At 44.5% G+C, this 11498-nt stretch overlaps 1 protein-coding gene across 1 annotated transcript; it reads left to right on the top strand.

Moving 5' to 3' along the window:
- The first annotated feature begins 8747 nt into the window (after window positions 1–8747).
- On the top strand, window positions 8748–11085 carry LOC124670935 (beta-fructofuranosidase, insoluble isoenzyme 7-like). Its single transcript, XM_047207391.1, has 4 exons — window positions 8748–8850; window positions 9044–10313; window positions 10444–10537; window positions 10864–11085. Exons 1-4 carry the CDS (start codon window positions 8769–8771, stop codon window positions 11083–11085), a joined length of 1668 nt encoding a protein of 555 aa, XP_047063347.1. The 5' UTR covers window positions 8748–8768.
- The last annotated feature ends 413 nt before the right edge of the window (window positions 11086–11498 follow it).

Consider the following 11498-nt stretch of genomic DNA (forward strand, 5'->3'; position numbering starts at 1 on the left):
GAAACCAAAAACAGCAGAACAAGAATCGGCCCTTCGGCATCTCGTCAATAGGTTAGTTCCGGAAAAAGCATAATAATGACATATAATGTGTATAAAACATGTAGGTATCATCAATAAAGTAGCATGGAACATAAGAAATTATCGATACGTCGGAGACGTATCAGCATCCCCAAGCTTAGTTCCTGCTCGTCCCGAGCAGGTAAACGATAACAAAGATAATTTCTTAAGTGACATGCCATCATAACCTTGATCATACTATTGTAAGCATATGTAATGAATGCAGCGATCAAAAACAATGGTAATGACATGAGTAAACAAATGAATCATAAAGCAAAGACTTTTCATGAATAGTACTTCAAGACAAGCATCAATAAGTCTTGCATAAGAGTTAACTCATAAAGCAATAAATCAAAGTAAAGGTATTGAAGCAACACAAAGGAAGATTGAGTTTCAGCGGTTGCTTTCAACTTATAACATGTATATCTCATGGATATTGTCAATGTAAAGTAATATAACAGGTGCAATATGCAAGTATGTAGGAATCAATGCACGGTTCACACAAGTGTTTGCTTCTTGAGGTGGAGAGAAATAGGTGAACTGACTCAACATAAAAGTAAAAGAAAGGCCCTTCGAAGAGGGAAGCATTGATTGCTATATTTGTGCTAGAGCTTTGGTTTTGAAAACATAAAGAGAGCATGAAAGTAAAATTTTGAGAGGTGTTTGTTGTTGTCAACGAATGGTAGTGGGCACTCTAACCCCCTTGCCAGACAAACCTTCAAAGAGCGGCTCCCATGAATTATTTTTATTTTTGGGTGGCACTCCTTCCAACCTTTCTTTCACAAACCATGGCTAACCGAATCCTCGGGGGCCTGCCAACAATCTCATACCATGAAGGAGTGTCTATTTAGGTTAATTAATTTGGGACTAGGAATCTCATTGCCAGCTCTTTTTGCAAAATTATTGGATAAGCGGATGAAGCCACTAGTCCATTGGTGAAAGTTGCCCAACAAGAATGAAAGATAAACACCACATACTTCCTCATGAGCTATAAAACATTGACACAAATCAGAGGTGATAAATTTTGAATTATTTAAAGGTAGCACTCAAGCAATTTACTTTGGAATGGCGGAGAAATACCATGTAGTAGGTAGGTATGGTGGACACAAATGGCATAGTGGTTGGCTCAAGGATTTTGGATGCATGAGAAGTATTCCCTCTCGATACAAGGCTTAGGCTAGCAAGGTTATTTGAGACAAACACAAGGATGAACCGGTGCAGCAAAACTCACATAAAAGACATATTGTAAACATTATATGACTCTACACCGTCTTCCTTGTTGTTCAAAACTCAATACTAGAAATTATCTAGACTTTAGAGAGACCAAATATGCAAACCAAATTTTAGCAAGCTCTATGTATTTCTTCATTAATAGGTGCAAAGTATATGATGCAAGAGCTTAAACATAAGCACAACAATTGCCAAGTATCAAATTATCCAAGACATTTTATCAAATACTACATGTTGCATTTTCCGTTTCCAACCATATAACAATGAACGAAGCAGTTTCAACCTTCGCCATGAATATTAAAAGCTAAAAACACATGTGTTCATACGAACCAGCGGAGCGTGTCTCTCTCCCACACAAGCATTTATTCAAACAAAAACACAAACAAAAGCACACAGACGCTCCAAGTAAAGTACATAAGATGTGACCGAATAAAAATATAGTTTCAAGAAAAGAAACCTGATAAGTTGTCGATGAAGAAGGGGATGCCTTGGGCATCCCCAAGCTTAGATGCTTGAGTCTTCTTGAAATATGCAGGGATGAACCACCGGGGCATCCTCAAGCTTAGACTCTTCACTCTTCTTGATCATAGTATATCATCCTCCTCTCTTGACCCTTGAAAACTTCCTCCACAAAAAACTTAAAACAAACTCATTAGAGGGTTAGTGCATAATCAAAAATTCACATGTTCAGAGGTGACACAATCATTCTTAACACTTCTGGACATTGCACAAAGCTACTGGAAGTCAATGGAACAAAGAAATTCATCCAACACAGCAAAAGAGGCAATGCGAAATAAAAGGCAGAATCTGTCAAAACAGAACAGTCCGTAAATACGAATTTTAAAGTGGCACCAGACTTGCTCAGATGAAAATGCCCAAATTGAATGAAAGTTGTGTACATATCTGAGGATCACGCACGTAAATTGGCAGATTTTTCTGAGTTACCTACAGAGAATTCTGCCCAGATTCGTGACAGACAGAAATCTGTTTCTGCGCAGTAATCCAAATCTAGTATCAACCTTGCTATCAAAGACTTTACTTGGCACAACAATGCAATAAAATAAGATAAGGAGAGGTTGCTACAGTATTAAAAACTTCCAATACACAAATATAAAATAGAGGTACTGTAGCAAAATAAACACATGGGTTATCTCCCAAGAAGTGCTTTCTTTATAGCCATTAAGATGGGCTCAGCAGTTTTAATGATGCACTCGCAAGAAATAAGAGTTGAAGCAAAAGAGAGCATCAAGAAGAAAATTCAAAACAAATTTAAGCCTAACATGCTTCCTATGCATAGGAATCTTGTAAATAAATAAATTCAAGAAGCATAATGCAACAAGCATAGAAAGATAAAACAAGTGCAGCTTCAAGATTTTCAGCAAAAAGAGAGGTGTTTTAGTAACATGAAAATTTCTACAACCATATTTTCCTCTCTCATAATAATTTTCAGAGGCATCATGAACAAATTCAACAATATAAGTATCACATAAAGCATTCTTATTCACATGCATAAAAGTATCATTACTCTCCACATAAGCATAATCAATTTTATTAGTTGTAGTGGGAGCAAATTCAACAAAGTAGCTATCATTATTATTCTCATCGTCAAATATAGGAGGCATATTGTAATCATAATCAAATTTATCCTCCATAACGAAGCGGTACTAAAAGACCAATATCATTATAATCATCATAAATAGGAGGCAAAGTATCATCAAAGTAAATTTTCTCCTCAATGCTTGGGGGACTAAAAATATCATGCTCATCAAAGCCAGCTTCCCCAAGCTTAGAATTTTCCATATCATTAGCAACAATGGTGTTCAAAGCGTTCATACTAATATGTTCCATAGGTTTTTTAATTTTCGCATCAAACCATCCATGTCTTAAATCAGGAAATAGAATAAGAAGCTCATTGTTGTCCATTATGCCAAACTGGTGTAAACAAGAAACAAAAAGATGCAATTGCAGGATCTAAAGGAAATAGCTTCGAGCACACACACAACGGTAACAGAAAAGTACTTTACCTGAGACCGGAGTATGAGAGCCTTTTACCTTTCCTCCCCGGCAACGGCGCCAGAAAATAGCTTGATGTCTACGGGTGCTTCTATTCTTGTAGACAAGTGTTGGGCCTCCAAGAGCAGAGGTTTGTAGAACAAGTAGCAAGTTTCCCTTAAGTGGATCACCCAAGGTTTATCGAACTCGGGGAGGAAGAGGTCAAAGATATCCCTCTCAAGCAACCCTGCAACCACAAAGCAAGAAGTCTCTTGTGTCCCCAACACACCTAATAGGTGCACTAGTTCGGCGAAGAGATAGTGAAATACAAGTGGTATGAATGAATATGAGCAAGTAGTAACGGCGCCGTAAAAGTGCTTGCTGGCGTGCGGTTGATGGTAGTAATATTGCGAGGAAGTAAACAAGCGAGTAAAACAAGTAAACAAGCGATGATTGCAGTATTTAGGAACAAGGCCTAGGGATCATACTTTCACTAGTGGACACTCTCAACATTGATCACATAACAGTAATAAATAAATAGATGCTAGACTCTACACCCTCTTGTTGGATGATGAACACCACTAAGCGTGTAGGATTACACGAACCCTCAATGCCGGAGTTAACAAGCTCCACAATATTCAATGTTCATATTTAAATAACTTTAGAGTGCATAACAGATCAACATAACCAAACCAAGTACTAACATAGCATGCACACTCGTCACCTTCACACTACGAAAGGAGGAATAGATCACATCAATACTATCATAGCAATAGTTAACTTCATAATCTACAAGAGATCACAATCATAGCCTACGCCAAGTACTACACGATGCACACACTCGTCACCATTACACCGTGCGGGAGGAATAAACTACTTTAATAACATCACTAGAGTAGCACACGGATAAATTGTGATACAAAACACATTGCAATCATAAAGGGATATAAATAAGCACTTCACTATGCCATTCATAACAGTGAATAAGTATTCTCGTGAAATATAGCCTAAGAGACCCACACGGTGCACACACTCGTCACCTTTACACACGTGGGACAAGGAGTCTCCGGAGATCACATAAGTAAAATCCACTTGACTAGCATAATGACATCTAGATTACAAGCATCATCATATGAATCTCAATCATGTAAGGCAACTCATGAGATTATTGTATTGAAGTACATAGGAGAGAGATGAACCACATAGCTACCGGTACATCCCCCGAGCCTCGATGGAGAACTACTCCCTCCTCATGGGAGACATCAGCGTTGATGAAGATGGCAGTGGTGTCGATGGAGAAGCCTTCCGGGGGCACTTCCCCGTCCCGGCGGCGTGCCGGAACAGGATCTCCTGTCCCCCAAATCTTGGCTTCGCGATGGTGGCGGCTCTGGAAGGTTTTCTCTGGTTTCGTCGAACGTGGTAGGGTTTTCGCGATGGAGACTTTAAGTAGGCGGAAGGGCAAGGTCGGTGGAGTCCTGGTGGGGCCACACACTAGGCCGGCGCGGCCAGGGCTTGGGCCGCGCCGCCCTACTGTGTCCCCACCTCGTGGCCCCACTTCGTTTCCCCTTCGGACTTCTGGAAGCTTCGTGGAAAAATAGGACCCTGGGCGTTGATTTCGTCCGATTCCGAGAATATTTCCTTACTAGGATTTCTGAAACCAAAAACAGCAGAAAACAAAGAATCGGCCCTTCGGCATCTCGTCAATAGGTTAGTTCCGGAAAACGCATAATAATGACATATAATGTGTATAAAACATGTAGGTATCATCAATAAAGTAGCATGGAACATAAGAAATTATCGATACGTCGGAGACGTATCATGCCTCAACTCATACTTTCCGAATACTTAATCCCATCTTTATAACCACCCATTTATGAAGTGGCATTTGATGTAATCAAAGTACCCATCCCGTGTAAGTGATTTACATGATCTCATGATCGAAGGATTATGTTACTATTTATCGAAAGCTTATAGCAAGACGAACTTAATGACTTGATCTTATGCTACGCTTATTATGAGTGTGTGTCCATTATATTGTTCTCCTAATGGCATAACCTTGTTATTAACAACATCCAATATTCATGATCAGGAAACCATGTTCACCTATTAATCAACAAGCTAGCTTAACAAGAGGCTTACTAGGGACTCTTTCATGTTTACATAACACACAAGTATTAATGTTTTCGGTTAATACAATTATAGCATGGGATGCAAATATTTATCATAAACACAAAGATATAATAACACCAACCTCTGATCCGTATTTCTGTTTCGTGGTTTGTCGTGCTTCAAGATCGCGATTGGGACCCATTCATAGAAGGTTTTAGGTCAAGAAGAAGAGATCGACGCAAAGCTGGAAGGCAACGGCACCACGAGGGCGCAAGTGGGCCCATGGCGTGACAGGGTATCAGTCATGTCATGGGTGAGATTGAAGTGGTCAGTGACTTTATTCTTAGTAAAATAATAGTGTAGAAAAAATCCTAGGTCCTTCTGAATTAGCGAAGGTCCCTGAAAATTAAAAATACGAAAACAATGTTTTTCTGCCCTACTGGGTTATGATACAAATAAAAAAGGTCCTTACACAAAAATCCCTATAATCATTATAAATCATGATTATAACACCTTATATGAATGAATAATGATGGAATATGGCATAATAAACTACACAAAACGTAGATGCATTTTAGATGCATGAATATTCTGATTTTTAGTTTCTAACAAAATGTGGTGGTCTTCTTATTAGTACTGATCTTTTTTTCTTGTACTCGCAATACATGTACTGGTCGTGGTCAAAATGGCATGAAGCATCTGCATAGTTTAATTTATGATTTGGACGCAAAACCAAAACAAGTGAGTTTCACTGTCAACGCATGTTGTTCACAGATATTATCTGTCAGTTCTAGATTTAAAGTTTACCAAAATAATTATTTGTTAACATAAAAAAATTTAAGTCACACTGAAGGTATCATGTGGCAACTCGAACCAGGTTGAATGCATGAAAATGATGATGAAATAACATTTCTTGTGCATTTTTTGATTGTAGGAACATGTTTGCATGCATGTGCTTGGACCTCTTTTGTCATGTTTTTTCCAAAACCTAGAGAGTCAAAATTAATACGCTACCGACATTTAACCAACCATGGAATAATTTCCCTATGTTGAGATCATTCTGAAATAGTGATGTCTCATGTTTATCTTGTACCTGTGTTCTACCATGTTGTGTACCTAGCACGTAATCACCATAGTTGTGCATTAATATGCAAGGGTTTTGACAACACTGAATATGTTTCAAGGGTTTAGCAGCACTGAAGGATACATGTTGCTTACTTTGGTATGTGTTGATTCCTCATGTATCCATTAAACCTACAGAGGATTACAAGATGATAATTTTCTAGGTTTATTTTACCGAATATTCGCACATGAACGTGGATCCATAGAGGAGATGATTCTAAACAGGTGGGGAGATTGTATCTAAGTTTGGATAGTGCTAGAGTAAGAGATTGTATCTGAACAGTTTGAGAGAAATCTTCCGATCTGCAAGGAGAGGCTGGAGCGACCCAGAAACAGCCGCAACCACGCTCGGATCAGCTGCCGATGCACCAGGATCAGCCGCGGAGTCCCCATGTTGGGCAGCAACCGCTGCCCAGGAGCGAGGAGGACGATGGGCCGGCTGCGAACCGTTGCAAGGGAGTGGCGCTTGGCAAGCAGGCATGCCACTTGGACAACCAGGAGGCACTGGGGGCGAGCCTGGCGGTGGTGAGGAGCCTGACCAGGAGTGTGGCGCGCCTTGCATTCGCAGTAGCGATGGCCGGAGTGTCCGCAACTTAAGCACCGGACAGAGCCTTTGCATTCAACAACGAAGTGGTTTGAAGCCAAGCATCAGAAGCAGAGGCCGAAGGTCCTCCACTTAACGGACTCCTTCCTCCGAGGCTTAGCAGAAGCCATCCCCTTCTCCGGCCATCAAGTTGCAGGCGTTGTTCTCTGCTTGTTTGGAGGAGCTGTTCCAACCTCTTCGTGACTTGGTTGTTGTTGTTGTGCATGGGTGGACTGATCAGGTCTCAAGAATTTGGGATCCTATGGAAGCCCTTGGTGGCAGCCTTGTTCTAGCCAATTCCTCGGTGACGGGCGAGCATGAGGAATCTGGGCCTTTCAGTGTCGTAGATGGTGAGGAAATGGATGCAGACATTGTGGCTGGCTGTTCGTCTGAGTTGGATGTGAGGACGCATGCCTCAGATGTTCTCCCTGGTTTGGATGGTGTCTTGCCCCAGATGGCGCTTGAAGGCGTGAAGGAGCATGCCAAGGTTGTTATGTCTATGCCTTTGGGCAATGGATTGGAGCTCTCCGATTGGTGGCAATGGCATGCCGCCGGGCCCAACATAGTCCACCTTGTTGGATGAGTACTTGAGCAGTTTCTGCAGCATTGGGCCGTTTTCGTTGCTTGTTGCACCGATCCTTGTGCAGCTTGAGGGGGAGTCCACCTGTGTCGGGAGGCGTAGTGGACGTCTTGAAAAGAAGAACACTGATTGCAGCATCCCGACAGCCAAGAGCGATGAGCATTGGTTGACCGAGTCTTTTGGAGATCGGCCAAAGGAACCGACTTCTAAGAGAGGCTCCGAGGAAGAGGTGCAAGAGAAAATGAAGACCTATCCGCGGATGTCTAAGAAGCCTATCACGCCGGTGATAACCAGGCTGTTCGAGAGTTGGTAGAGATCAATGCTTAGTCACGGTCATGTGGTCTTTCGCGTGAATGCCCTCGAGGTTGCAGGTGTTGGTTCGGCTAGATACGAGGTGTTTCCGATGGTCTTGGGTCTAGGGACTCTTGTATCTGGATCGGACGATGTGCCTTGATTTGTATACCGGTGTATGGTGTGCGACTGTGCAGTCTTCGCCGGTTTGCCTTAATTAACCGTGCATGTATGGTCTTCGGGTCTGATTTTTCTTATTAGCTGGATCATTTCCTTTTTCTTATAATGCAATGCGGGAGCTCCCGCCCTCTGACGAGGTAAAGAAAATAATCTTCCGATGGCAAAGTTCGCATGGTAGGTTGTTCTGTGGCATCTAAGTAAACAACTTCTTAACTAAGCATCTTATCTGATTAGCACTCGTCCTAGTCAGCCAGTGGTAAGCGCGTCTAGCAGAAATGTATATAAGATTTTCAAAGACGCACGTCTTGTTGACTTGAATTTATATTTTTGACGCCAAGACAGCGAGCACATTGCTTGATCTTTTCTGTGATCGCTAAACCAAAATCTTAAGCTACATCATTGCCCATATGGAGGCAAAGTCGTGTGCTTCGACAGCAAGTACTTTGTTTGGTATCTTCTGCGATCTTCAACCCAAATTTAAGAACTAAATTATTGTCCATATGGATGCAAGTCTCATTGACTTGCATTAAGCTTGGAGAAGTGGACGACTATAACTTGCCCTGAAGTCCTGTGCAATTTGCAATCCATCCAACAACAGCTTCGTCTTCCTCTCTGATTCGCGCCATGAATGGAATCGAGCACCCGAGCAATGGCCGAACCGCGTACCACTTCCAACCTGCGAAGAATTGGCAAAATGATCCCAATGGTACATTTGTTCTCTCTTTCTTCTCGGTCCCTTTTCTCCCTACATACTGTCGATAATGCTAATCAACAGTTTAATTAGCAGATGATGCTACTGTGGAACAATGTTGTTTTAATCAGCTAGTAATCCATCTTGGTTGCTGTAAGATTATTGGCAGAAGTGACAGACTGACGGTTGTTTCCCGTTATGCCGGCAGGGCCAATGTACCACAACGGCATCTACCACTTCTTCTACCAGTACAATCCCCGCGACGCCACCTGGGGCGACGGCAAGCTCTCGTGGGGCCATTCCGTCTCCGGCGACCTCGTGAACTGGGCCGCCCTCGAGAATGCAATCAATCCCACAGCCCCGTTCGACGTCAACGGTTGCTATTCAGGCTCCGCCACCGTCCTCCCTGGCGGCCGGCCGGCCATCCTCTACACCGGCCTCGACACCGACAGGGCGCAGGTCCAAAACGTAGCCTTCGCAAAGGACCCCTCCGACCCGCTCCTCCGCGAGTGGGAGAAGCCCAGCTGCAACCCGGTCATCCCCATCCCTGCGGACGTCACCCGCAACAACTTCCGCGACCCGACGGAGGCGTGGCGCGGCCGCGACGGCCTGTGGCGAGTCGGCGTCGGAGCAGAGGTCGGCGGCCTGGGCTCGATACTCGTCTTCCGGAGCGCCGACTTCCTTCGCTGGGAGCGCAACGCTGTGCCGCTGCACGTTAGCTCGCGGGACATCCCTGAGCTCGAGTGCCCCGACCTGTTCCCGGTGGCGGAGCAAGGCACGGAGGGGCTCGATGCGTCGACTCCGAGCGGCCCGGGGGTGACGCACGTGCTCAAGCTCAGTGACCTGGCTAGGGAGGACCACTACATGGTGGGGCGGTACGACGACGAGACGGACACCTTCGTGGCGGCGGAGCCCGAGCTTGGCGTCGACTGTAGGAACTGGCGCCGGTTCGACCACGGCCACCTCTACGCGTCCAAGTCCTTCTACGACGCGCGCAAGAAGCGGCGCGTGTTGTGGGCGTGGGTCGACGAGACGGACGGCGGTGGCGTTGCCAGAGGCTGGGCCGGTCTCCAGGCGTTCCCGAGGGCGATGGGGCTGGACGCCGACGGGAAGCGGCTGGTGCAGTGGCCCGTGGAGGAGATCGAAACACTTCGGAGGAAGCGGGTCGGCCTGCAGTGGGCGACGGAGGTGGAGGCCGGCGGCACGAAGGAGATCGCCGGGATCGTGAGCTCCCAAGCGGACGTGGAGGTCGTCTTCGAGATCCCAAACCTCGAGGAGGCCGAGACATTGGACCCGAAATGGCTGCTGGATCCGCGGGGGCTCTGCGCAGAGAAGGGTGCGTCCGTGCACGGTGGAGTCGGCCCGTTCGGGCTGCTCGTCATGGCCTCCGCCGACCTGGAGGAGCACACGGCTGTGTTCTTCAGGGTGTTCAGGCACCTGGACACGTACAAGGTCCTCATGTGCACCGACCTCACAAAGTAAGCATCATTGAACCTTTTCTTTGAAGAAGAGATATTACAATGTTACAGATGCTAGTTTTTGCAGACATCTAGGTAAAGAAATGTCACGATCGCTGAACATTTTTTTGCAAACCTGAAAAATGCACAGGTCATCTACGAAACAAGGGGTACACAAGACATCCTACGGAGCATTTCTGGACGTGGACGTGGAGAAGGACAAGCTCTTGTCGCTCAGAACACTCGTGAGTTGAACCCCTACTCCATCTATCCCAATTTAAACGGCGCACACTATTGATTTGGTTAACCAAATATTAATTATATGTTATGCATGTTAGACCATTGGATTTGTATTTGAATAAAATTTCTAATGGTATAATTTTTTGTAACAACTGACAAATATCTAACTTATCAAATTAGCGGTCAAAGTTTAGATACGCAAGACAAGTGCGTCACCTCTATTGGGACGGAGGGGGTAGAAAAATACCAAGGCAAACAAAACATGTTTCGTACATTGACACGGTACCAAATGAGCTGAGATGATTAACACGTCATGTACAATCAAATGTAGATCGATCACACGGTGGTGGAGAGTTTCGGCGACGGCGGGAGGACTTGCATGACGGCCCGCGTGTACCCGGAGCACGTGGCGACGAGTAGCAGCCGACTGTACGTGTTCAACAAAGGGACATGTGCCGTGAAGGTCTCCAAGCTGGAGGCGTGGGAGCTAGCGACGGCGGCCATGAACGGTGGAGCCAGCGGTTCCGTTGAACCGGACGTCGGGGCTTTGTAGGGGGTGCCCATGTTGGTGGTTGCTCGGATATGGTATTGACCTTTGTTTTATGTCTGCTTGTCAAGTTATGGGTTTTGGCTATAAGTGATTTATGCTATTTTTGAAGCAAATTTATGCTATTTTCAATAATAAAACTAGATCGATCTGCTTATTTTCGGCTAGCTAAGATTTAGATTAGTGTTCGGCCAATTTAACTTTTGTTAGAATTTTGTGCAATTATTCCAATAACTAGGCTCCACCTAGTCTTATCTCTTCCCCAACTCTTCTTCTCAATAGCAACCTCTCACTCACTCACATGTCGCACGATAGAAAAGAGAGATATTGAGAGAACATGCCAACCCAGCTCGTCGAAGGAGGATTCTTAGCCGGTGTGAGGTCTTAGGTGGCCGACTCCAAGAAGAAGATCTGGCTTA

This window comes from Lolium rigidum, chromosome 7 (assembly GCF_022539505.1).
Source record: "Lolium rigidum isolate FL_2022 chromosome 7, APGP_CSIRO_Lrig_0.1, whole genome shotgun sequence".
In the NCBI taxonomy this organism is placed as follows: domain Eukaryota; kingdom Viridiplantae; phylum Streptophyta; class Magnoliopsida; order Poales; family Poaceae; genus Lolium; species Lolium rigidum.

What these genes read in the sequence shown, in the direction of transcription:
- LOC124670935 (XM_047207391.1), top strand. Translation starts at nt 8,769, where the DNA reads ATGAATGGAATCGAGCACCCGAGCAATGGCCGAACCGCGTACCACTTC. An exon ending in ATGTGCACCGACCTCACAAA is followed by an intron (nt 10,314 to 10,443) that starts GTAAGCATCATT and finishes AAAAATGCACAG; the next exon opens with GTCATCTACGAAACAAGGGG. An exon ending in TCTTGTCGCTCAGAACACTC is followed by an intron (nt 10,538 to 10,863) that starts GTGAGTTGAACC and finishes AATCAAATGTAG; the next exon opens with ATCGATCACACGGTGGTGGA.